General features: G+C 33.5%; 2 protein-coding genes across 2 annotated transcripts in view; both read right to left on the reverse strand.

Moving 5' to 3' along the window:
* The window catches only part of wdr18 (WD repeat domain 18), a 148,523-nt gene extending 133,035 nt beyond the window's left edge, over nt 1-15,488 (reverse strand). The window contains exons 1-3 of the mRNA XM_056468590.1: nt 15,269-15,488; nt 13,836-13,946; nt 11,537-11,670 (exon numbers count right to left, since the gene is read on the reverse strand). Of these exons, the coding sequence (XP_056324565.1) occupies nt 11,537-11,670; nt 13,836-13,946; nt 15,269-15,478 (455 nt within the window). The 5' untranslated portion in view covers nt 15,479-15,488. The remainder of the gene's footprint in view (nt 1-11,536; nt 11,671-13,835; nt 13,947-15,268) is intronic.
* Nucleotides 15,489-18,478: 2,990 nt separating this feature from the next.
* On the reverse strand, nt 18,479-26,386 carry si:ch211-1a19.3 (uncharacterized). The gene is made up of 5 exons (XM_056468629.1): nt 25,966-26,386; nt 24,854-24,950; nt 21,619-21,772; nt 21,296-21,435; nt 18,479-19,011 (listed from the first exon to the last, which is right to left on the reverse strand). Coding segments are annotated over exons 1-5 (717 nt in total). The 5' UTR covers nt 26,290-26,386; the 3' UTR covers nt 18,479-19,009.
* Between the last annotated feature and the right edge of the window lie 1,029 nt (nt 26,387-27,415).

A 27,415-nucleotide genomic window follows, 5' to 3' on the forward strand; every position in this document is an offset into this window, starting at 1 on the left:
TAAATACAACTAACCTACATTCAAGTATACAGATACTTGTTAAACAGTTTTGGGGGGGTGTGGGGCTTAGTGATTATGTTTGAAAGTGAAGATTATTCCATACTAGAGGTGTGAAAACACCCTGCTGAAACGGGGGGTTCGTGGCCCTTTAAGTAGTTCGAGTGTTTTAATTACTCGTGCTCGCCTCCCTTGCCATAGTAAGCTACCACGACATAGTGCATATGAGATAAATCGCTGACGTGGTGCACCTCTCAAAAAATTTTACTACAGGTCTCAATGATGCATAGCGCAAGCACTGTGATAGGTCGGCTTGGTAGCGCTGACCAGTGTGGGCGGGACCGAGAGCTGCGCAAACCCATTGGAGCGAGTGTTTACAAGTGTGGAATCCCGTGAAGGGGTTTGAAAAGTTTTGTTTTGAGTTTACCTTATGATTAAAGTTGATTCACGTCCTCCAGTCCCCTCCTCAAAATGAGCGAGTTTGAGCTACTTCCACATTAAGGTAGCATTCAGGAAAAACAAAACACCACTGAAGAAACTCGATACAGAGCAACATAAAAACCTCACTGCAAGCTATCGTTTCGGAAGTGCTATTGCAGCGCAACACAAACCGCACACAGAAGTATAAATGCAGGACAACGCGCAAGGCATACGGCGTGAGTCACACCGATCACTCGACACAGAAGTATAAACCATAGGGTAGTACATACCAGAAGGTATAGTTCCAGAACACACCCACCGATTGTGTAGTCATAATGAACTAATAGTTGCTCATAGGTGTTTAGAACCAAAACAAACTCCCCCAAAACTGCTGAAACAAACTCAAAAAGAACCTTTTTTTGGCTGCACTTAATTTAAACTTTTTTTGATTTCATTTCAAGTATACCGGGGCTTTGTAAGTTGTTGCATTTTTTTGTCAAAATCTGGTGACCAATACATCTGCACTATCTGTATTTGTCGTCAGAGTACATGAACCATAATACCTGTACTATGACGTTTCAGGATGTACATTTACACCCCTTCACTCTAGCAATAATCATGATAATATGCCATGAAAATGCCTGTCACACACATTATAATAAAAAACAAATCTAAGAGACTTGGGAGTGACTGACTGTCCACACAAAAGTCTTTGAGATGGCATGAAAACTTTACGCAGAAGATGTGACAACTCTCTTGCTCTGTCCTGCATGCGTTAGTGAGCCCGTGTCCCCCTCTCACACTTTAGATTCCCCTCGTTCTCCACAGCGCTTCATTCTTCATGCTGCGCTGCACTTCGAGTCGTTCAGCAAGGTCAGAGTCAAAACAAGTGGACAAGATTCAACTTACAGCTGAACCGCCTAGTGCAGAACATGAGTGACGTTTACTAGCAAACACCATTAAGCTGGTGACAACACAGGCTTAAGGAATCAATAAGAGCCTAGACCAGTGTTGCGAAGAATAAACACGAATACAACAGGTAAACAGCAAAACGTGATCCATATGAAGTCGTGACATAGGCCCATTGAAAAATGGGTGATTCAGCCTTTTAACATACGTTGGACTGCAGTTTCTAGGTCAAATTAATACTGCGGGGCATTAGTACGCTAATAACATTTCATTTTTAATAGAGGGACATATTATTGATAAATAACTAATTATTTACATGCAGATCATTCTACAACACCAAATACCATTAAATAACTTAGTGTTTAATGATAGTTTTAAGTCATGAGACTTGTGTGGAGGCAGGAAAAAAAAATGGGCCATAATGGACGCTACAATAGGATCTCCATAAAAAAACAGCACTATACGGTCATATTTACATCTTTTTCAAGCTACGGATCTTTGTATCACATATCATCAGAACAATACAGAGATACATTTTCCAGTCATTTAAAACCATCACGTCTCTGTTCGAGCTCCAATTTGTTGACGTTTACATCTGTTTTGTTGATATTGCCCAAGAATTTAGTCATTGTTAGGGAAAATCTATTTGTTGACTTAAGTGAACTCTAAAGCTCAGAATTCTCCTATTATTACATTTATTTCATTTCAATTCTCGCAAGACTCACATTTCAATTTATACTTATATTGTACTATTTCTACATATGGCGAAAACTATTCTATGTAAAAAATTTACAATTTGTAAAAAAAAAAAAAAAAAAGAACATTTTCACACTTCCCTATTACATTTAATAGAAATGTAATTTAATAATTTAATTTAAATACATTTTCTTCCTGGTTGTAATCAATTACAGCATATACTGTTGGGTTCAATGTTGCATCTTACATTGTTAAATATTTTTTGTATTATTTTAGTGTTGTTTAAAGTAAGCTGGATGCTATGAATGTAGATTCAGTTTTACCCTGGATATTTTATCTCTATATTTCTAAATTTGAATTTTAGTACTTCAGCATGCTGAAAATACTTTTTTAGCAGTGTAAATTTAAGCTTAATTCTTGAAATCATTCAATGTTCATTTTAAAGTCACTTGGCGTGTATTACGCAACATGCGTGTATAGTGTGCAATATGCGTATTTCAGTTTTTATTTTAGCTGTAGTCCTAGTATCTTCCGATAAGGCCTTAGAAATGACAGTGGTTTATTTTTTTGCTTTTTTTTTTCCTTGCATTTAGCTTTACTTTTGACTCTTTGACTTTTGACTCTCTTTTTAAAGTTATAGTGTTAGTCATTTTACGCCTTTAAGATTGAGTTTTCAACTTACATTCTATCATTTATTTTAGCTTTATGGTCATTGTAAAAGTTTATTTAGATTTATTTTAGATGTAACAACTTGCAATAGTTTTAATATAATTTTTCAGGCAAAAATAACAAATTCAATTTTACAATCTAAACTAACCTTGATGTGTCATACAAATTACAGCTGTGGAGAAAAGCTTTTTGTGAAATGAATTCTTTATTGCTTAGTTTTTTGTTTTTACTTCACTTTCATCAATTGGGGAAATTTTGTTCGTCGCCACGCTCTTGCTTGGTTTGGGACTTGTGGAGCTGCACATTGATGGATTTACTCCTTAGTGGTTAGATTTTCAGCAGTGAAAATTAAACCACACTGAAATGAACTTGATTAAACTTTAACTCTGAAAAACACAGTTTCAATTTCAATTTACTAGAACTTCTATGCTAAGCTGCTTTGACACAATCTACATCATAGGTCTCAAACTCGATGCTCTGTACAGTTTTGCTCCAACTCTAATCAAACACAGCTGATCCAACTAATCAAGGTGTTCAAGACTACTAGAGACTAGGTGTGAGTTGGAGGTGGTTGAGCTAAACTATGCAGAGCTGCGGCCCACCAGGAATTAAGTTTGAGATCATTGATCTAAATTGTAAAACTGCTACAGAAACAAAGATGAATTGAAGTTTTAACAGCAGATGGTGCTCTAGATGTCTAGTTTAAGCGTACACTCAAATGCTCATGAGGATGAGTACTTGCGTGTTTGGCATGGGTTATGTAAATTGGCATTTATGTGAGAAGATTAATGTTAACATCTCACTTGGAACGCTCTTGTAATACTCTTAAACCTTTTGTGTCTTTATTAATGATTATTTTAGGTTCAAGTGAGATTTGTAAGGAATTGTATGCAAATTTTCCAAAGGATAGAGTGCCATCTGCTGTTAAAAACCAAGCTCAGAATGGAGTTAAACTATGTATTTTGAAAATCTTGAAAAAATTTTCACCACAGTTCTATTACAAATGTAAAATGATCTGAGTGATGAAAACACACCACTTTGGCCTACGCAAAGCTACATAAATTCTACAGAAAACCTTATTAATTTTCTTGCAATTAAAGTATTTCTGCTTCACTATTATATCAGGGTAGCAGTCAACTTGACATTTGAGTTTATACCTCTTAAAACACCATATACAGAAGTGAACTCAACTCAGAATATATAGATATACAGTTGTGTGAAAACGTGTTTGCCTCCTTACTGATATCTTTTTTTTTTTTTTGCATGTTTTATACATTTTAATGTTTCAGATCATCAAACAAATTAAAATATTAGTCTAAGATAACACAAGTAAACACATCATGCAGTTTGATTTGAAGGTTATTATTATTATTCAGAGAAAACAAAATACAAAACTACATAGCCCTGTGTGAAAAATTGGTTGCACCTTAAACCTAATAACTGGTTTTCGATAAATTGCAATGAGTCTGTTACAGCGATGTGGAGAAATTAAAGCCTACTCATCTTTGCAGAATTGTTGTAATTCAGCCACACTGAAGAGTTTGAGCATAAATTACTTTTTAAGGTCATGCCAAAAATCTCAATTCCATATAGCAAGCAGCAGAATAGCCCCAGACCATCACACAATCACCACCATATTTTACTCTTTGTATGCTGTTCTTTTTCTGAAATGCAGTGTTACACCAAACAAAATGGCATACACTCCTTCCAAAAAGTTAAACTTTTGCATGTCAATCCACAGAGCATTTTCCCAAAAGTCTTGGAGATCATCAAAAATGTTTTTCTTGCAAAATTGAGACGAGCCTTTATGCTTTTTAAGCTCAGCAGTGGTTTTTGTCTTGAAACCATTTTTGCTCAATCTCTTTGTTATGGTGGAGTCATAAATAATTATTGTAATTCTGGTAAATGAGACCTGCAGCTCTTTGGATGTTGTTGTGGGGTCTTTTGTGACCTGAAATCTAGTTTTTAAGGGATCTTTTGGTCTACTTTGCCTTGTCAGGCAGGTCCTATTTAAGTGATTTTCTGATTGCAAACAGGTGTGGATGTGGCTAGAAAAATTGAACTCAGGTGTGATAAACCAGGGTTGTTTTAATGTAATTTTGGAATGAGTTTTCCCTTAATAATTAAAACCTTCCCTTAAAAAATGCATGACAAGTTTACTTGTGTTATCGTTGACTAATATTTAAATCTGTTTAATAATTTGAAACATTAAAGTGTGACAAACGTGGATTTTTTTTTTTTAATCAAAGGAGCAAACATTGGTTCACACCACTGTATATCTTTGAAAAGGTGTGTTGAAGTCAATAGACAAATATATGGACAAACAACTTGAGAAGTGTGACGCGCCTTCACTCAAGCATACATGGCAGGCATGTTCATAAACTTTCTATGCATTTGTGGAACCTACAAAGGCATCCAGACAGGCAGCTCACTAGGTGAAACATAGCACAGTGAACTCACACGACTCTATGTTATTTCTGGAGTCGAGACATGCGAGGGTCAGGGAATGTTGATTATGGTGATGGCTGAGAGGTTTCTCCGTGGAGCGATACAGATACAGAATAATAGATGCGCGTCATCTCCTTTCAAAACTCAGAGACAGACGCTGAATTATTCATCCAGGTTTGATGGCCGCTTGGGTCTCTCTCGCCTCCCCTTCTCATATATTGCAGCCTTTGGGCCTTCTTTACCTTAAATAATGGCATCAAACAATCATGGCATGCTCTGCACTTTCATTAGGGCTGCACAATATATCATTTCAGCATTGATATTGCAATGTGGGCATTCACAATAGTCACATCGCAGTATCTGCAAAGTAGAGTCAGTATTATGGTGGATCAGTAGCCGCAGTTGAAAAATGTGTGATTTATGGTTACACTTTGCAGGGATTTCACAATGCTCCCAAAATGTTTATCATTTGCATGTGTTTTTAAGGCTTGTGCAGGTTTATGACAGAATCAAATTTTCTTCTTGTTGTGATTAATTACTGAAGCTTTTATTACGGTATACGATTACTTCACAATATTGACCTAAGCAGAAAAAGATTACATAAAATGTATAAGCAATAAATACTTAGTGTATTGCTGTATTCCACATACATGTTCAGAGTAAACAGAAGTTTCAAGCAAAAAATAATTAACTATTGGTCCTTTATTGCACACGTTTTACATATAATAGTCCTACAAATAGTTTTCAATCAATATTTCAGCATGTAGATTAATGTAAAAATGTTAATGTTTTAACTATTAAGCGAAGCTGTTAATGTTCTAGGTATGGAGCAAGATCAGTCTCAAAAATACATTTGCATTCATAAAATTCATAAATTCAAAACACAATTCATAAATCCACAACTCCAATTCATAAATTCGAAATAACACTAGGAATAATAAAGCCAGAACAATTAGGAGTTTAGATTTTTTTTTCCTTGACTCTAAGAATGCTATCCTTAAAGATAAATTTAGCAATTTGATCAGAATAATATAGGCTGATAAAAATTTAATAAGTGATTTCTATAGCTTTATTGTGTTGCATAAAGGGTAAAGTATCTGCATCTAAAAGTGAATTAGATAATAAATGCATTAACATAACAATTAAAGCAGCAAACTTTCATGGGATTCAATTCAAACATAACATTCCGATCACAGAGGTGACTGACAAAATGATATTATGAAATTGCCAGCAAGTAGCAGCAAATGATTGTATTACTAAATGAGTCATTTATTTAACCGATTCATTTGAATCAATAATTCGTTCCGTAAGATTTGCTACTGAATGCATTGAATCCAGCCATTCGTGGATGACATAAGATCATCATACTCAGTATTACTAATATATGACATTACTCAGCTTATTTAACTCTTGATAAATGTCTAATAATACTGCTAAAACAATTTATTTTATTTGATATAAAATCATAATAAATGGTGAAGCTTCTTGAGTTTGTTCAGTAAGGAATGTTTTGATTGGAAGGTCTCAAAAATACCGCACAGAAATTCAAAGGAACCCATGCTCGTGAGAGCAATTTCAAATGCACATTCAGTGATTCATAAACACATCCAACATAATTCATAAATGCACAAGAAAAGTAATCCAAGAACTTCATATACACATAATTGTGTAAACATTTTAAATGTATTTATGTAAGAGTATGTAATGTATGAGTGAGCATTTGGGAAATATTTTTGCTTTTTACTTTTGAATTTATGAATTGTTTTGAATTTACAAATTGCAGCTGTGGAGTAATAAAATGTGTTTTAAATTTATGAATTATGTTGTGCATTTATGAATTTTATGAATGCAAATGTATTATTTTTGAGACTGATCTGGCTCCAAGTATTTGGTGCTGTTATGAACACCACTGTAAATAGTAATAAGTTATAAGTAATAAGTAATAGTAATAGTAGATACATATACATAACATTATAATTGCATGTGTTACTCTATGAAAGGATTGATGCCTACTGATTAGATCTGAAAAGAGCATTAGTACATGATTATTTAAACATTTAAAAATACAAAAGGTTATACAATATGAATATTCTTAAAATAATAAATAATTATGTATGGTATTTTGTGCCCTCGATATCTATATTGTGCATGTTCATCATTATGATAAACTGAATTATTAAAAATCATCATGAATAGGCCTGTGGCAATGTAAGCATTTGGTTTAAAGCATTTGGGCACAAGAAATAACATTGCACGTGGAGAAAGATTCATTTTATTTTTTTATATACATTTGATGAAGACTACACAGTGTTATTTAACATTTGATTATTTAATTTGTGTACTCAAATACTGCTAGACTCCTAAAAAATTATAAAGTACTGTTTATTTTATTTTATATATTTCCTCTACTGTATTTAGCAAAGTTTGTGATTGGTATTATATTTTATGCAGATACACTTCATTACAAAATCCTCCCAATTCACTTTGAAATTATAAATAATTTCCAAATAGAGCTAAAAATCATCTTGTGAAATTAAACTCAATATCACAATATGTAATTGCAGAAATAGAAAATATTGCAATGTCAGTTATTTCCAAAATCTTCTCCTTCCACCTTCATTTCCAAACCAGCAGTAAAATACAGCAGGAAGCCTCAAACTGAAGCTCTTCCAAAACATACACCTAAAGTTTGAGCATCTCTCATAATTGATAATGCTCTGAGGTGAATGTCTTTGCTCATCATTCTCACCCCTACAGCTTCAAAGTATGCTATTTTAGATCGATAAAAATAACAGCACTGCACAATAGAGACGGACAGACTGGCTGAACACAGAAAGCTTCGGAGCCTGAATTGCTACAACATGTCTTAAAGCACTGAAAAAGATTTGATGCTATTACAGATAGAGCCGCAGGTTAGCCGTTTCAAGTCCTTTTCCACTAGTTTAATATCATAATTACTGTGGTTGAGATGTTCTCGAAGCTATCTTGAAACTAAGTGGAGATGTAGGGTTGTTTATCTAGATTTATTTCACCACCTCAATCTCTGTTAAATTCGTTTAAAACACTCGCAGTGCCATCTGCTGGACAGAACGTGGAAATGATGCTGAGATCCGAAGGATGTTATTTTAGGTAAATTTCAGAAAGAATATGCGCAGGTGATATTTTACCCTAATCCTTAATTTAAATAGAATGTACAATAAAACAGCTCATTTATAAAACTGATTTAGCTGACTTAAACCTTGTGCACTGTTCAAGTTTACTACCCTTTTGTTATGTTTGGGATCAGATAAATTTTTTTTCAAATATTTATGGCAGATTTTTTTATCAGTCATGTGGACATGTGAACGATTAGTAACAACAATGTCTTTGATGCATTGTTAGATTTTCTTTTTTTTCTCCCAAATTTACTGCTGGTGGCTGTTTTTTCTTCCATTGACTTCCATTATAACCACATTTGATGGTGCATAAATACTAAATGCACAGAGTCTTTGTTTTTATTTACTCCATGTAGTTCTGAGAGCTGAGATGCATATTTTGATTCGCTCAGACACATCAAGGTAAGTGCGTAAAGGTCCCTCACAGACATATACACACACTTTAATTTGCTGTTAAACTCCATATTAAATCCAGAAACTAAGCTTTTTTTTCCCCACAGGCCTATCTAAAGGGTTAATGGTTTCAACTGATGATCAACAGTAAAAATGGTTTTGTAATCAAAAAAATGTGGTTATAATGGAAGTCAATGGAGCAAAAACAGCCATCAACAATAAATTAGGGTGAAAAAAAAAAAATAACATTTTATCAAAAACAATTCATAATAGGCAATTTTGTTTCACATGTCCAAGACTTTGATAAAAGGTAAACCAAAATCCAGTCCACAATTACTTTTTATATAGAAAATACGTCATTTTATGTGTGTTTTTTCACCAAATCAGTGACATCATTTATGAATTTTGCAATTAAAGAGTTAAAATCCTGTAATTTTCCAAACTATTTAGTAGTTTTGGTGAGAACTGAAGTTGATTAACAGATTTATGCAAAAAAAAAAATTAAAAAAAATTTATTGGATGCATTTTTACAGCAGTTGTATTTAGTGGATGTTTTCATCCTGAACATAACAAAAGGTTAGTATATATGCCCAGAGTGCATCGTTGAGATTTTTTAAGCATTTTCGCAAAATATGTGTCAAAACAAGATTGGTTACCAAAAATCATTCAGCTAGCTGAAACACAGAAAAAGTTGACCAAATTAAGACTCAAAATCACCCCAGAGTAGATGAAAACATCCACAACAGTGGATAGAGGTTAAGGAACATTGTGATTTTCTGAATTGTGACATTATTAGTTTTTATATTAAGAGATGTATTTGTTGCATCTATAAGTTGATATTAACATTTATAAACTAATAATAAAACTTTTTACATTTTATTATAATCACTGAGACCAGAAATTTAGTTTATTTAATGTATTAATATATAGTTTATTAAAGTTCCGTATTTTAAATTTTGTTTTTATTTCTATACTATTTGTTAAATTTGCTCTGAATTTTTTATTAATGGTTTTGTTCGTTTTAGTTTAATTTTTATTTAGAAGACATTTTTATTCTATTAATTTTAGTTCTATAAGTTTTCAGATCAAATCAAATTACAAAATATGTGCTTATTATTTTTGCTTATTGTTTTATTTCAGTTCGTTTTCAGTGAATATTGTTGGTTTTATATAGTTTTTTGTTTATCGTGATTTTTAAACTTTATTTTAGTTTTAAAAATATTAACATTTTTATCAATAGTTTTAGTCTTTGTTTACTAAATTAACCTTGGTAGAAACTACAGCAATCTTCTTCCTGGGTTAAATTTGTGTAGAATAATCTGTGAACGGTGTAAAAAATAATGGGATATAAAAGTCAACAAAAAAACTGCAAGTATAATTACAAAACAAAAAAGCTTTTAATTTTATACACTGTTTGAGAACTGAATATTCTTGATCCTTTGAGATTGCAAGTATGATCTGAGTGAAAATTTGACATATGGCATAATCAGTGAAATCTATTGGCCAAAACACTCATTATTTATTTATTATTATTATTATTAATTGTTTGTGAAGATATTTTTCCCACCATTTCATATTAATTAGAGATTACTTAATAACTTGTTTTCAAATAATGTTGAATATATTCAAAGCAATGTTGAATGTTTTCAAACAATTATATTTGATTTGTCAAAGTCACTCAAATACCAATTTCACATCTGTCACATTCATAACAAAGAGAATAGAGATGTCACATCCATAACAAAGCTTTTGTTAAAATGAAACATAACCAATCGTTTTTGTACTATAGTGAGCCTTCTCTTATCCTGTTGATTAGCATTATTTATTTTGGCTTGTGTAGTGTAATTCACAGTATTTCTATTGTATACTGTAAACTCGCAGACTCACATCCATAAGGCATGTTTATTTTCCTCATTTAAAATCTAAAAAATGTTTACAGATTGATATTTTTCTGATACCATAACTCTGTGTTTAGTAGTTTTGGAAAATATAAACAGATGTTTCAATATGATGTTAACATATCCTTTCTCTGTGCATTTATGTTTTGTATTTTTACTGCAAACGTCACATAAATGAGCAATTTCAACGTTATGGATAATAAATTAGATAATTAGCTAAATTAGTACATATGGGACACACAAAAGATATTAAATAAACGCAGCAGTTCTTAGACTTAAAGTCTTTCATTTCCAGACAAAGCTACTAAATCATCGATTTGCCTCTTCTCAATTACCAGACACAAACCACTCGCTTTGTGCTCCATTCATTGCTGTGTATTAATATTCCAGTCTCATCTCTCAATATTCTAGAAGTTCAGATAGAGTTCCACCACACAATCCTGCCAAACACTGTATATGAGAAGACAAGCGGCAATTTAACAATGTCACCTCTAAAATGGACTCTTTAAATAAATTTATGATGATTTCGCTTCAGGGCTGATGCATTATGAGAGTAGAGAAAGCAAAATGTATTACAATAAATGTACTTATTGGACTTCTCCCTTTTTCTAGCAATCTGCCAAATACTCAAACATTCATTACTCAAGCTGAAAAAAATAGACTTCAAGGTCACATGAAATTAAATTAATTTTTATTTTTTTAAAGAGGAGGAGCTAGACAATGTCCCACCCTCTCTTCGTGTTTAGGTTGAGATTATGTCAAACATCAAATAAAAATGCATATTTTAAAGCATTTCACAGGACCTTTCAATAGAGCTTTCTGCATGGTTAACCATGATAACAGAGAAACGCTCTGTAGGTTTGGTGTCACTTATTAAGGTCAGGATTTCACTCATAACTGCAATTAACATTGGAAACAAAAGTGAAGATAAATGAAGGGTTTATAACAGACCTGGAGAGATTCCATATGAAAGCCAGATTGTCTTTCCCACCAGACACAAAGTGACTGCTGTCATCGGTGAATTTGATGCAGCTCAGGTCCTGAAAGTGGCGACTCAAAATGGCCAACAAATTTCCTGTTGACACCTGTAGGAAAGCATTAAATGTTAAATGTTGATGAAATATGACTGCTGACGCAGCTTATTATGCAGAAATGACCATTTGCCACTTCTCACAAGTGTCAAAAACTAAATTAGTGTGGCCACAATGAAGAATAGCACAAATCTGTTTTAAAGAGCAGCAGCAAGACAAGCAAGTAACAATAATAGCAAAAAAACATCAACCAAATATAACGAAATGTACCAATTATGTTGATATAATAAATAAATACATATACACAGTACTCACATATATATTACGTCAAAACAAACGTTTATTTTGGATGTGATTAATCGCAATTAGTTTTTGCCCAGTACTAATATAAAACTTAATATATTGAAATCCAATTGCAGATCTGATTCTACTGTAAATGTTTTAATCTGATTCAAATATCCATTTTTATGCATTTTATATACATCCAGAATAAAATGCTTGCTGTTAAGAAAGTTAAGTTTCCATGTAGATACAAAAAAAATCATCTTTGTATTTTTTAAGCAAGGTCATTGTATCTGAAAATACAAATATTAGTTTTGATTTTAAATTAAACTTTGGAACTGAATATCAACATACGCACAGACTAATAAATGTCAGCACTGCGCAGCTCATGAGCCCTAAAGATTTTTGAATACATTAGAGAAAGTTGTGGGATTCAGTGTAAACCCTTTTTAATCCGATCCAAATTTAGTTTCAAATATATTTTTAAAGTATTTATTAAGATTATTAGAGTTTTCCATTGTTATTTTGAAACCATTTATAAACATACATACAATTTAGTTTTAATTCATTAATGATTTTGTTAGTTTTAATTTTTTTGTTTCGTAAACATTTCTATTTAGGTCTAATACAGTCAGGTTCAGTAATAGTTTTAGTAATTCTAGTTGAGCAGAGTTAAAAGAACACAGCCAGTGTCGACTAGAGCAAAGTCCAGTGTTTGAACAGCTTACATTAAATCTTATGCAATCCTCTAAACCTTTTTTAATTAAAAATTAAAATAACTGTTTTTACAAAACCATGTCTTTGTATATAATCACGTGCTTGACTGTGTTTGTCTGTAAAAGCACATCTACTGTTATTTCCCTAAATTTTCCACCTCAGAATGAGTTCTTATGAATTCTGAAAATGATTCTTTATTTATTATTATTTTATTTCAGTTTTATTTTCATTTCAAGCGCGAGTTGTTAGTTTCATTTAATGTGAGATTTTTCATTTATTGTATATTTTTTATATTTCGAGTAAACATGTTTTTTTTGACCTATAGTTTTAGTTTACTAAAATAACCTTGGTATTTACATTTATTTATTAAGCAAAGTTTAAAGACACTTTTTCTTCAATTATGATCTCAAGTTGATCTCAAGTATGATCTCGGATATTTTTCACATTCATGCCAACAAAATTGTCCGAAAAAGACATTGATTGCATCAGTTAGGAAACTGAATGTAGGTCTGTCTCAATAAATTGTTTTTGGTGTGTGATATATTGTCACAGAATTATTGCTCTAAGCAATAATGTTGTCATTTTAATACCATTTTATGTTACAGATTATATAACAGAATAATAATAACCAATAGGCATAAACAATTTAAGGTACAAAAACTATTCATGCTTAAGACTATTACGATACTGACATTTGACATTAAAATAGTCGCTACATGTCCTTTTATAAACTTTGACAGTAGTGATGGTAGAAGGTCAGTGCCCTTGTACATGAGCATTTTGCACTTTCACTTTGGACAGCAGCTTTGAAAATCATTTGTACAACTTCTTCAAAAACCATCAGTCATTTTCAATGTAGCTTTTCTTCAGCTGTCACAGTAAGCCTTTTCTAAAGGACTAACTTGAGCACACTGGCGCCTCCAACAGAGATTAGATGAATTAACACAGGATTTGCAATCAGCTAAAATGTTGTGACATTCATTTTTATATTTATATATGTATAAATTATATATATATATATATATATATATATATATATATATATATATATATATATATATATATATATATATATATATATATAATTTATATATAGCTCACATCCACGTATTGCGTTATAAATCAATGTAGTGACTTGTGACAGGCCAAACAATGAGAATCTTGTCAACATAAAACAAAGCTGTATAATATGTATTAATGAGCAAAATGCATCTTCTCACCTCCCACAGGTATATAGCTTCAGCGATGCCTGCTAGTACATAGAGACCATCAGGAGATGCGCAAAGACATGTAACGATCCCAGGACACACAATCTTCTGCTGTAGCTGGTCCTGAAAAGTTTTGTGCAGAATCAAAATGTTATACAGAGCAAAACACTGAACATGTATTATTCACATAGACCTCACATTTTTGAAAGAACACTAAAATTTTTTTATTGCAGATTAAATATATTTATACTGCCCACCCAATACAAAACGCTAGTTTTGACTGTAATGTATTAATAATGTGCACCTTTAGTAAAGCTTATTTGGAACAATAAAAAAGCACTATAAAAGTAAACCTAAATTTAACTGATATGAACACCTGTTCCAGTCATATAGAAGTGTTTCTTTTAGGCATGGGAAGAGAACCGTTTTCAAGGTATAACGTGGTTTGAAAAAAAAAAAAAAGGATTTAAAACCTGTTCTGTTCTGCTATACTATTTCTATGGTATGTGTTCAACTTTTTATTTAGTTTTTGTTGTTGTTGTTGTTTTAGGACATCAGTGTCTCTAGCAGAAAAGATATCCAAAGATGTCATTTTAAATTCTAAAAAAAAAAAAAAAAATCTGTGTTTTTGAAATAAATGAAGACAGCAGTCAATGACCAATGATTTGATTTGAAGTCAATGATTCATTTGAATTATTTAGCCTAACATGTTTACTGTTCCAAAATATTTAAAAAGTTTCTCAAAATAAAATATATTGTGTTTAAAAGGGAAAATAACGGTTTTTTTTTTTGTTTGTTTTTTTTTTTTTGTTGTTTGGTTTTTTTTTTACCCAGACATTTAAAAAGAATAGAACAGTAATTACAAAACCATGATATTTTTATCCAAGGTTATCATACTGTCAGAATCTTATACCGGCCCATGCCTAGTTGCTTTACCATATTATATCTAAAAGCATCTACATTTACACAAAATATCTACATTTGGAGTTAAAATCTGCATAAAAAAAAAAAAACACAAGGAATTACAATTTTTAGATATATTTCAGTAGGATTGCCTTTTTCTAGTAATCACAAGTTTTCTACTGTTCGTAGCTCTGACGTGCCTGTTTTGGGGAAGTCAAGTTGGAATAGTTTTCAACATCATATTTTTATTTTATTTCAACATTTATTTTCAACATCTACATTCTTATTTATTTAAAAGGTAAAAATGTATATTAATACGTTGATCATTAAGTCCAAAAAGTGCAGCATATTAACCAATCAAGCAATTTTAATAAGTCTATAACTGTCTAATGTTACGGTTATTTAAAAATAAATGGACCTATAATCACTTAATCAGAACCTTTTGCTAGTTATTGTTTAAATTTAATTCTAAACTTAAATGTTAGTTTAATATCAGTGACATTAATTTTCAATATTAACTAACGTTAGATGCTTCTCCATACCTTCCTTTGGATCTCCCACACGTTTATGTAGTTCTTGCCGAGTTGAGCTCCTAATATATATTCTCCGTTTAGAACCGTTAAAGACCTGGAAGAGGTGTTTCCTCCACGATAGGATAAGAATTCTGACCCGGTGTGGGGGTCATAAACCGCACAGTTAAACAGCTGACCCGCTGAATCTGCAGACAGCACTACTTCCACGGGCGCCGACATGTTGGATACACAAAGCGCGAGTAGTTTGGAAAAAAATAAGAGGCGGGTCTGTAGAACGTCATTTCCAATAAAGCTAGGGACTCTGGGTAATGCTGTTTTAGCAAAGTTGTCGCTTGTCAAGTTTTTTGTAACGTGCGTAAAATTAGGTAAATACGTCTTAGGTTTCGGTGTTCAAGCATTGCTTTAATAAATGTGCATCTATTAGTAAACCGAATACATTGCATGTTCCTGCTGCACCTGTATATTTAGTATTTAAGTAATTCATTTGGACAATTATTTGTGGTGTCAAACTCAGATCCTTAAGAGCTGCAGTTTAGCTCCACAGACACAGTTTAGTTCCAACTCTGCTTTATCACACTTGCCTGTTTCAAACGAGCCTAAACTGAAGGACTCAGTGGGCTATTTGCACAGCTAGTGTTTTTCAGTCAATGATGAACTTCCGTTGAAAGCTTTATGTGACTTCAATTTCATAATGTTCCTTTTACAGAATTGATGTTGTAATGTAATTCAAATTTAATCAGTTAAATAGACTTAAGCATCAATTTGGTTGTTAAAGCGTAAACAGTTTAAAATGGCATCATCATTACTTGCAGGCTAGCGCAGAAATTCCATTGAAAATACTGGGGTAAAATTATTTTCCATATTCATTATGGAAAAATATAATTTAATGCAGTGCTTCTTGTTTGGTCTGATACCCACTTTATATCGTATCTCAGCCAGGCAGTGAAGATCACTGTTTTTTAAAGGAATCAGGAATCTTAAACGCGTCAATTTTGTATGGGATGACAATGGCTCACTGAATTTAAAAGTCTGTGTGCATATACCCATTAGTATGATCAGGTGTGTTATTAACTAAATTGTGCAGAGCTGCCACCCTCGAGTTTGACATCCCTGCTATAGATTGAATGTGTCTGCTCTGCTTCATGAACTGTAGTCCAGGAGTCTGATTTTGCTTATAAGAAGACAGATTTTGCACATTCTGCAAAAAGAGTTTGTCAGTGCAACACTTCCTGACTATCTATATCTTATCCAGTAAAATGTGTGTTCACCGGCTGACCAAATATTCCACCAAAAAAAAATAAAAATAAATGCAAGGGTGTGAATATCTGACTATGATAAAATAAAATAACAATAAAAAAAAACAATAATTAGAATTACATAAATAAATTTTCCAGATTTTTTTAATGATGTTTTAGGGAAGTTGTCGCAAAATAAAATAAAATAAAATAAAATAAATAAATAAATAAAATAAAAATGTAATCAGATTCACATAATAAATTAATTATTTAGAATGTAATTGTACAATTTAACGTATAATTTACATTAACATTAAATCAAACAAATAAATCTCAATAAATAAATAAGTAAATGTATAAATAAAATAAAATAAATATAAATAAACTAACAGAACGTATGTGTAGAATAAATGTAATTAATTAGTGATAAACAAAATATTTTTCGAATTTAAAATATTACTATTCAAATAAACAAGTTCTCTGAAATTATTATTTATTAAATCAAACACATAAATATGTAAATATACATGAATACACAACATTAAGTATAAAAAATTTCATAATTTGACTTGATAATTTTATACTTGGGTGACATGGTGGCTCAGTGGTTAGCACTGTCACCTCACAGCAAGAAAGCTGCTGGTTCGAGTCCCGGCTGGTCCATTTGGCCTTACTGTGTGGAGTTTGCATGTTCTTCCTGTGTTCACGTGGGTTTCCCCTGGGTGTTTCCCCCACAGTCCAAAGACATGCGGTATAGGTGAATTGAGTAAACTAAATTGGTCGTAGTGTATGAGTGTGAATGAGTACAGGGTTGCAGCTGGAAGTGCATCCGCTGTGTAAAACATATGCTGGATAAGTTGGCGGTTTATTCCACTGTGGTGACCCCAATGAATAAAGGGACTAAGCAGAAGGAAAAGTAATTAATAAATTAAATCAAACTAATAAATCCTAATAAGTAAATATTCAAATAATCTTATTGTTATCTGAAATGGGTGATGCGGTGGTGCAGTGGGTAGCACGTTTGAGTGTGTGTGAATGAGTGTGTATGGGTGTTTCCCAGTGATGGGTCGCAGCTGGAAGGGCATCCGCTGCATAAAACATATCCTGGATAAATTGGCGGTTCATTCCTTTGTGGTGACCCCAGATTAATAAAGGGACTAAGCCGAAAAGAAAATGAATGAATGAATGTTATCTGAAATTTTATTATTTAATCAAACAAATGAATAAGTAAATGTACACGAATACACAACATTAATGAGTAGAAAGAAATGTAATAATTCGACTTTTTAGTCTTATACTTTATAACTATATTATTTCACTGAATGAATTCAATAATTTAAATATAAACAAATAATATTTGGGGGGCTGTGGCTTTGAAAAGATCGAAAATGCATTTTTTTAAGCACTTTTAAGCAAGTTTTCTCAGTAAAATAATAAATGGATAAATAACAATATAACAAGTCTGTTGTCCAAGCTATAGTTTTAAGGTTGAGTTTGGAGGTATACTGTTTGTTTGAAGATATTCATTCATTCATTTTCCTTTAGCTTAGTCCTATTTTTTTTTTATGAGGGATCGCCACAGCGGAATAAACCACTAACTTATCCAGCATTTGTTTTACACAGCGGATGCCCTTCCGGCTGCAACCCAGTACTGGGAAACACCTATACACTCTCATATTTACACACATACACTACAGCCAATTTAGGCTATTCAATTCACTCGGAGAAAACCCACGTGAACACAGGGAGAACATGCAAACTCCACACAGAAATGTCAACTGACTCTTTACAGCAATACCCACTACGCCATTGTTCCACCCATTTGAAGATATTAAATTTAAAAAATGAATCCTCTGTGTCTCTCATTTACTCTTTTGCTTCCACTCTACAGTAAATATGTTCTCTGAACTCTTTCATCAGATTATTGTTAAAAATGTTTACTTAGTGTTGATGGGAAAACAGGCTGTCTATTATCAAGTCAAAATCAGAGAGTCAACAATGTATCTTTATTCAAAAACATCTTTCAATAAGTTCTCATAAATTTCTTTAAAATAAAAAAGACAGTGGTAAAACAGTGCGATCAAATTTCTGAAAAGCTCTGAACATTAATATCTCTTTGGCAAATAGGCCTGGTTACTCCAAATAAAAATAAATACATTTCTGAAATGTCTAGACTCTAAAATCAGTTTTCCAAAATAATACGAAAAAAATACTAATGCAAGAATGACCACCAATGAAGTACAGCATACATTTGTTGAATAATTTTTCCTTTCTGTCAGATGTCCATGTTGTCAGATCACTTTTACATGCTCATTACCAAAAGTACTCATTATCATAATCGTTTCCATCAGCGTTTCCTATATTGTCATCAATTCTGGATCAGCGATCTCATTCCAAATGTAGATTTAAATGCGCTTCAAGTCCAGGGTTACAAGTGCACCAGAGTGGTGTCCTCAGAACAGTGTTGCACCGATAACATGTACCCAAATATTCCAACCTCCAGCCTTCCTCTCGTCTCTGAGAATAAACAAGAGTCTCATCAGTACACAGGATACTCATTCAGTATCAGCACAGCCTCTGTAATCAGCTCAAATATTTTCAATATGACTCAGATTCTAAGATAGGAAAGCATTGAAGGTAGCATAAAATAAAAAACTAGATATGTGGCATAGCTGAATTTAAGAGCTCAAAACATGGAGATGACATACTGTGAGCTTCAAACACCATTGTTTCCTCATTCTCATGTAAATTCAGTGAGTGTAAAATCCAGGTGTAAAACAAATCAGAACAAAACTGTTAGACTGTTATATTGCATACGGGATTATTAATATGCACAATCCAGGCAGCCTATTTTCCCTTATTTTAAAAGGTCCCATGAAATTAAAATAATAATGTTTTTTAGATTCTAGTATCAGTATTGTTAGTTTTTAGGGTATCTATAAGCTAGTGTGATCCAAAATAGCGACAAAATTGGTGTTTATAAAATATACAACTGATATAAACATGGAAAGCTTGTAGTTTGTCACTTCCGCCTAAATGATCAACTTTATCACGCCACCTCATATTTCCGTCAAATGCTCTCTAATATCTGACATGCCCCACCCCCTTCAAGATGCTCCTCGTTTGCTTTTCATTTGATGCACTTGAGCTCAACCATTTTCACTGGCAGAGAGGTGATAAAACAAAACTCTACTAGCTGTCTTCTAAAAAGGGGAGGAGCTACACTATGTCCCACCCTCTCTTCGTGTTTCGGTTGAGATTATGTCAAACATCGAATAAAAATGCATATTTCAAAGCACTTCACGGGACCTTTAAGTCTTTCTAAGCTTGCAAAAAATATACTACACTATTAAAAAATTCCATGTTATTTCATCCCAATTCTGGGTGTAATAGAAACTAACCCAACTGCTGGATTCGTTTTTTTTTTATTAAATTATTAGGACTACATATAACCTGATGTTTGGGTTAGTCCATATTTTACTTAATTTGGGTTTAAATAATCCAGAATTTCTTGAAGCGTATGTATGTGGGACTCTTATTTTGAAAACAGGAGAAGCAGGAAGAGTAAACAAGTTATCTAAAACAAGTAGCTATGTCAGCTTGTCTTAAGTCTCAAGCTTGTCTGTTCACAGCTTGTCAGAATGCAACATGCAAGATATTCGGATCACAAATTTGTTCAGCAGCATCCCAAAGAGTCTCTGTATCTGTATCTTTTGTAAGTTTAATGTGTATATCCACCATTTTGAGGGATGTGAACAAAAACAATGGTCCCAACGATTTCCTGTTTTATATTTTTTATTTCTATGGCTTCCGAGAATCCAAAAAGAGCCATATATTGATAAATAATGTTATGATAGCTGTTTTAACATTAAGTTATGATTGAATTGCCTCTTGTTACCGTTATGAAATAGTTTGATAACAAGCAGGAAATGTTCATGGGCCAATGACATGACCACATTGAAATGGTGTTTAATATGTTTATGCATCATGTCATATCACTCTGCTCTTACTGTATTTATTCTTGAGTAAAAGAATGCCAGTAAACTTTATAAAACACATGATTTTGCAAGGGTTAATATTAATTCCTGTCTGTGTTTTCATATACATCTTTATTGGTCCCTGACACAAGCTCAGAAGTGTCAAAGCAGTGCTCATTAATATTCACAACCATTCCAAATATGGTCAAAACCAAGCTTTTCATCCTAGGCGTAATCCCTCCCCTCTCAAGTCACATACATACTATGTATACCTTAAAAAAATCTGTTAACACTTTCCGTATTTTGTGATTCATAGGTTTTTTCTGTTTATTTACAATATAGAACCTTGATCTCTGCTCTGTCGACTTTTGATATTGAAAATTCAACTCTACAGTTTAACAAAGTAACTTTTATTGACATTTTTGTAGTAGTTTTAGTAGATTCTATATTATATAAGAAATAATATAGAGAGAAATAAGTCTGTAAAATAACAGAAAATGTACTGGCAGTTTATTACAAGGCTTTTGTACCGTAATACATGACACAAACCCAGATAATATATCATTTTAAACTATTAAAAATGTTAGTAAAATTATTTTTTTCAAAAGGTTCAAGATTCAAATTTGTTGGAAGAAAGATCAAGGTCCTATAATGGCATTCTACAGCAAAAATAAATGGGGGAAAATTAAAATATGAATCACAAAATATGGAAAATTGTTAATTTAGGGAATTTTTTTATGGTGTAGATACCAGAGAATTATGTAACATATTGAATCAATGCACTCTATGGCACCTTAAATCAAATTAAATTGAATTCAGCTTACATGGAACCAAAAGCAGACTGAGGCAAACAATCACAGCCAGTGTCATGCTACTTTTGGTGATGTCCTGGGCTCCGCTGTCATTAGGTTGAACATGATATTCATGAAATTCATCATGTTGCTCCACATTTTTGCACTTATTCCTGTAATTAAATAACAGAAATTGCGTTCATTGTTCAAATGTATTGTAGTTTCACAGATTCACACCTAAATTGAATTTATATTGTGATGCAGGCATATGATGAATGCTTTAATAAAACAGAAGTGCCTTCTAAATTGATGAACTGTTGAATTGGGAGTGGACGAAGAGATGCTGTATGACTTACAGTTGCTTCTGTAAATATTGCTTGGTGGTCTCGCAGGCCTGTTTCTGTTTCTCTGCAGCAGTTTGGAGCTGTTTAGAAGCAAGCTGTAAAGCCTCACAAGACGCCAACTCCTGAGCCTTCAGAGTCAAATTGTGCTCCAGGGCGTCAATCAGGTCTGAAATGATAATGGAAAAACTACCTCAGACATTTCAACTTATAATATTTTGTACTCAAATCTTTTTTTCTATGTAATGCCCTCGAAGTGTACTACGCACTCCACTTTAAACATTCTTATACACCAAACATTCTTTGAGAAAAAATAAGTCTATTGGCTTATAAGGCAATGTCTAGGCACGGCGTAACTTATCAGTTTGTTTCTTAAAGGGGCCTTGGTGATGTCAGAGCACTATTTTGGGTTGTAGCTGTTAGCTGGCTGGTGTTGTTCACTTGCTGCTTTTTTATCTCAGATTCAACACTTAAAATATGGTCTTGGTGTGAAATGTTTTTCTAGACATCACACCTTTCCTGTTTTGTTAAAAAGTTTTTTCCAAGCCCAATAACTTTTTCCAGAGAGCCGAGCGGGTGAACGGGTTGAACGAGGAGATTTTAATCATTGTTGGCTACGGTCTGACTTTCTCTTGTATTCCCTTTTATTTTCATATCTCATACATTCAGGAGCCGTTTCCTGCAGTTGTTTTGTGAGCCAGGAAATCCTCCACAAATTAAACAATATTCTGGCTTTGAAATGTTTTATAAAAATTTGGATAAACAGGACAGTTACCTTAGAGACAAACCGCATAGCTATAACACAATCTCACTGCAACTGTAAATCAAAAACATTTGGATTTAGTGGCTAATTTCAATGAATTTGTATTATATATATATATATATATATATATATATATATATATATATATATATATATATATATATATATATATATACCACAGTTCTGACTGGTTCTTGAATCTGATTGGCTGATGGTCATGCAATATTCTGCAATAACAGCCCTTATACAGCCTCTTCACCCTTCTGTATTACTCCGCCCACATAGAATGACAGCAGATCGATAGACGGTGAGTTTGACAAATATTTCAGGACAACATAATGTACTTTTGAGGCTTTTTTAGGTGAGAATGTAGTTGTTTAGATTGCACAATGCAGTTTATTTATAAGGCTAGTGCCTATTTTTAATATTTATAATTTCTGAGATTCAGCTAGTTGGTGGCCATCAGCCTGTCAACATACAGAGACTACATAATAAATCCTTAGGGGAGATAAATTCAGCATTTTCTTTTCGTATTTCAAACTTCAGCTTATCAAATCAACATAAAACAGGTAGGTGACATTCTAAGTCGATCTCTCTCTTTTGTATGTTGTTATTTACACCATAATAATCTGCTAGTGTTTGCTTTTCTTTGGCTTTTCCTGGGTTAATTATTGTGATCTCACGATTGCAACAGAGAAATACTGGGAAATCTCTGTAGACTACTGGCATTTAATGCCGTTCAGCCTTATATATCTTAAAATATGAGCAAAATCACCTGTTTTGTTGTCACTTAAATATCACGCTAGCGAATCATTCAAATACTAGCTCTAAAGTGACGTTATGTTTTTAAGCAACGATTTCTGTTGTTCTGCTGGTTAGTTGCAGATGTGAAGTTCCTCATAGAAAGCATTTTTGTAACTCTCTGTGTTTGATTTTCTTTTTTATATACACGATTATGCTGTCGAACTGTTGTATAAATGCAATATCACACTCATAGCAGTGCGATATGGCTGCCTCAAGCCACCGCACGCCTCCCACAAGTGCCAATATACAGCCGTATCGCACTGCTATGAGTGTGATATTGCTCATATATAATAATAATAATCATAATAATAATAATAATTCCTTACATTTATATAGCGTTTTCTGGACACTCAAATCTCTTTACACATGGGGGAATCTCCTCATCCACCACCAGTGTGCAGCATCCACCTGGATGATCCGACGCCAGCCATATTGCGCCAGAACGCACACCACACACCAGTGGAGAGGAGACAGAGTGATGAAGCCAATTATGGTATGGGGATGGTTAGGAGGCCATGATGGACAGAGGCCAATGGGCAGATTTGTCCAGGATGCCGGGGTTAAACCCCTACTCTTTTTTTTTATTATTTGAGTTCTCTTCATTTATTGGGTTTTACTGAGCTCAAATTGCTTATTTTACTTAACTGGATAAAGTTCACAGTACTCATTTGGAGTAGTTATAGAACTTAAATTGAATGTTGCAATCGGTTTCCTCAAAAGGTTTGTTAAAGTTTGGTTAACCTTAACTATTAACCTTAATTATTTACATTGTCTCATCCTCCAATAATGATTGGGGTCAAGGTGGTTTGGGGACACGCTCCTTTTTTAAACATACCTTTTTTGCACAAATGAGTCACAAAAAATACTTTCCTTCTGAGATAAAGCTGTCATAACCTTAGGTGTTAATTGATTTGAGGTGGCCTTAACTAGCTTCCCAGGTGGTTTCTAACTGGTAAGATGGTCCCAGACTTGACTAATTGAGTTTTAGATAGTTTAAGATAGTTTCAGAGCTGGTTGAAGCTGATTTAGATGGTCAAGATCAAGTCGAGTCATGTTGATAATTTGCTGATGATCTTTAACCCAGTCAGACTGGTTCCAAATACTGTAGTTTAATATGGGTTCCCTCCCAGATCAGGCTGTCCAGTTAAAAACAACCCAACAAATCCGTTTCAAATTAAGAACTAACACATCAAAAGAATGGGGGAAAATGCAGAAGCAAAAACTCTTTTCAGCCTTGATAAAATCTTTAGCAGCAAATCAACATATTAAAATGTTGTCTGAAGGATCACATGACGCTGAAAACTTAATGCAATTAAAAAGAATTTTAGAATATATAAAAGAACATATATCTTGAATTGTAATAATATTTTGAAATATTACCCTTTTACTGTAGTTTTATTCTAATAAAGTAATTTTGGTGAAGCACTGAATGAATTCTATGCAGTTTACAAAAATAGATTTTTTTTAGGAAGGATACCACCAGTTAGTGCTCTCCATGTTATTATAACAACCACTGCAGAGAATTCCATGTTACAAACAAGTCTTTCCTATTTGTTGTCTCTTCCAGGTTTCTATGGTTACATGGGAAAATGCATCTAAGAATATCGTCAGAGAGAGGGAGAGAGAGAGCTCCTTTCATGGCTGCTCTGACGAAAGGAAAAACTCTGACTTTAATTTTCCTACCTTTCTGCAGATTGATTTCTTCAGTGAGGTTTCCCTCGATGAACTTGTATTCTTCAATTTTGTTCTCCAAAGTGGTGATGTTGTCATTCAGGATGGCCTGTGAAGAAACAGAAGTTTAATTATACACAAGTTCATAAGCGGGGTGAGGTTTGACAGTGGATGTTCGCACTAAGACATTAAGGTGTGGCTGTGAGATCTCACGGGTGTATGAGTGAATGCTGCCACCTCCACGGGTCAAAAAAGGCATTTGACAAAATCCGACCACGAAAATGAAAGACAGAGCATATTTTTAATGCAAAATAACAGCCAAATGTTTTGACAGGAGCATAATAACCACAGGAACAATGTAACCATTATCAGGAATGTTTTTCCAGGAAGAACTGAGATTGATATCCTGTCTCCTCAGTGGGTAAGAGCTGAGTTTAATGTTCGGATCATTTGATTTGGCATATATTTGCATAACTGTCCCAATTTAACTTCCCCTGAACTGTTCACTTCCCGTTGGGCCTCATTATGTAAAACAAAACCAGTTTCATATCTGAGATTCATAAAATGCCCCCCAAAAAGAAACTTAAAGGCATGTTTTTATTGTACCCTTTTAAAAAATTAAGTTCCTAAAAGACTGTGTTCCCAACAATGCTAATGAAGGTATATTTTTAGGTGCTTTCCAAAGAATCATTTGGCTCCTAAAAAGAAATGTTTAGTTTTTCTAAGTGTTCTTCGTGGAATCATGCCAGTAAGATTGAAAAGTGTAAAACAAATCAGCATGCCATTATTAACCCCACAATCAGTTGATAATTTGCCACCCAAAAATGTATTTACTCACCCTTTACTTGTTCTAAAGTTTGCGTTTCTTCTATTGAACACAAATTAAGATTTTTTGAAAAATGTTGGAAATCTGTAACCATTGACTACCATAGTGTTTGTTTTTCCTACTATGGAAGTCACTGGTTGCATGTTTCTAAAATTCTAAAAAGCTGAAGCTAGTTTGGAACAAGTGTAGGACAAGTAAACATTGTCAGAATTGTTATTTTTATATGACCTATCTTTTAAAGTTAGATTGACCATAAGAAAAAATATATGTAAGAAAATGAACAAGAAGATGAACTCACATTTTCTACAAGGCTGACATTCAAAGAAAGGTTCAGAGCATGTATTTGCTCCTTAGATTGGTCGATTTGCTTCTGTAGGACAGTCTGGTTCCTCCACCCCTGCCTCACCAGCTCCTCCAAAGCTTTTCTGTCTTTGGTCCACACCACTTTTGCCCCTTCATACTTCTCCTTAAGGTCTTGCATGTCTGCTCGACACTGACTGGCTCCTTTCATCTCAGGCGAAGTGGCCCACACCACAATAATGATAAGCGAGATGATTGACCACAGAGCCAGAAAGGCGATTACCACATTACGAGTAGTCTGAGAAGATTTCGAGCTGGTCATCCTTTCAGGTTGGAGATGTCCGAGGAGCGAGGAGTCTGGTGAGAGATTCTGTTCTGAATGAAATGAAACTTTTAAAGGCTGGGTTTCCCCTCTAAGCTGGGCTCAGGAAAAGGGAGGGGCTCTGTTGCTGTGATGGGACTGTCATCCAGTACTTCAGTGCTAGAAACGCAGCCTGCTAGAGAAAAAACCAAACCACCTCCTGTTTTCACTGAAAGAGCGTGTTTCAGTTTCCATTCATCTGTCCTGGGGAGTGACTTGGCAGGTGTCCCAGATCTTTGGAGAGCATGGTACCTCTGCTAGTTCTTAATTTGTACATTTTTTAAGAGGCTCGATGTAGGAGAAACTCACTGTTTCCTGAACTTTTGCCAAGCACAGAGTGTCCATGCCCCTTTTAGGCACACAAACGCACTCAAGAAACAGGTTTTAATGGTTAAGGGAGAACTGACTGACTGACAACCGCTGTATAGACAATATCTGTCACTCATTTTCTGTTTTACATAGATAGATAGATTGATTTATTGACAGATTTTGTGTAACAGTTCAAGCGTCCTCTGCTGGATGATCAGTTCTGAGCAGTGCGTGTTGATTTTAGTTAGAATGGACCTTCGAAATTCTGCTGCTCCGTGTGTCCAGCGACTGATGAGTCATGAGTTTGGGGGTGATTACATAATGTTGAAGGGTGGCGGCTGATTCCATGGGCTGTGGCCCCCCTTGTGTTGAATTCCTGTGCTTGAATTATGAACTTTTGCAATGATTCTGGTGCATTTTGAAATAGATTTTGTCAGACGGTGGAAGATTAATTGCATCTGGGGGTTTTGCGCTAAAAGATTTTTATTGTGTCATCCATCCTGCAAATGTAACATCTCTTGTTCCAAATAGGCTTGGAGTTATTACTTAATTTAATTTAATTCAATTTAACCCCTTAACTGTCACCCCTACTTTTACATAGATATGAAAATAAACTCCTCAACTGAAATGATTGCCAGTCTGCAACGCTTTAGATTTAAGTGTGGTCTCATTTTAAAGAAGAGACTTGTCGGATTGTTGCTTAATTGAAAAAGGTTCAAAAAGTAAAAAAAAGTGAAAGTCACGTGCCTTTAAGAAAATAAAACAATAAAATATTATT

This window comes from Danio aesculapii, chromosome 11 (assembly GCF_903798145.1).
Source record: "Danio aesculapii chromosome 11, fDanAes4.1, whole genome shotgun sequence".
Lineage (NCBI taxonomy): Eukaryota > Metazoa > Chordata > Actinopteri > Cypriniformes > Danionidae > Danio > Danio aesculapii.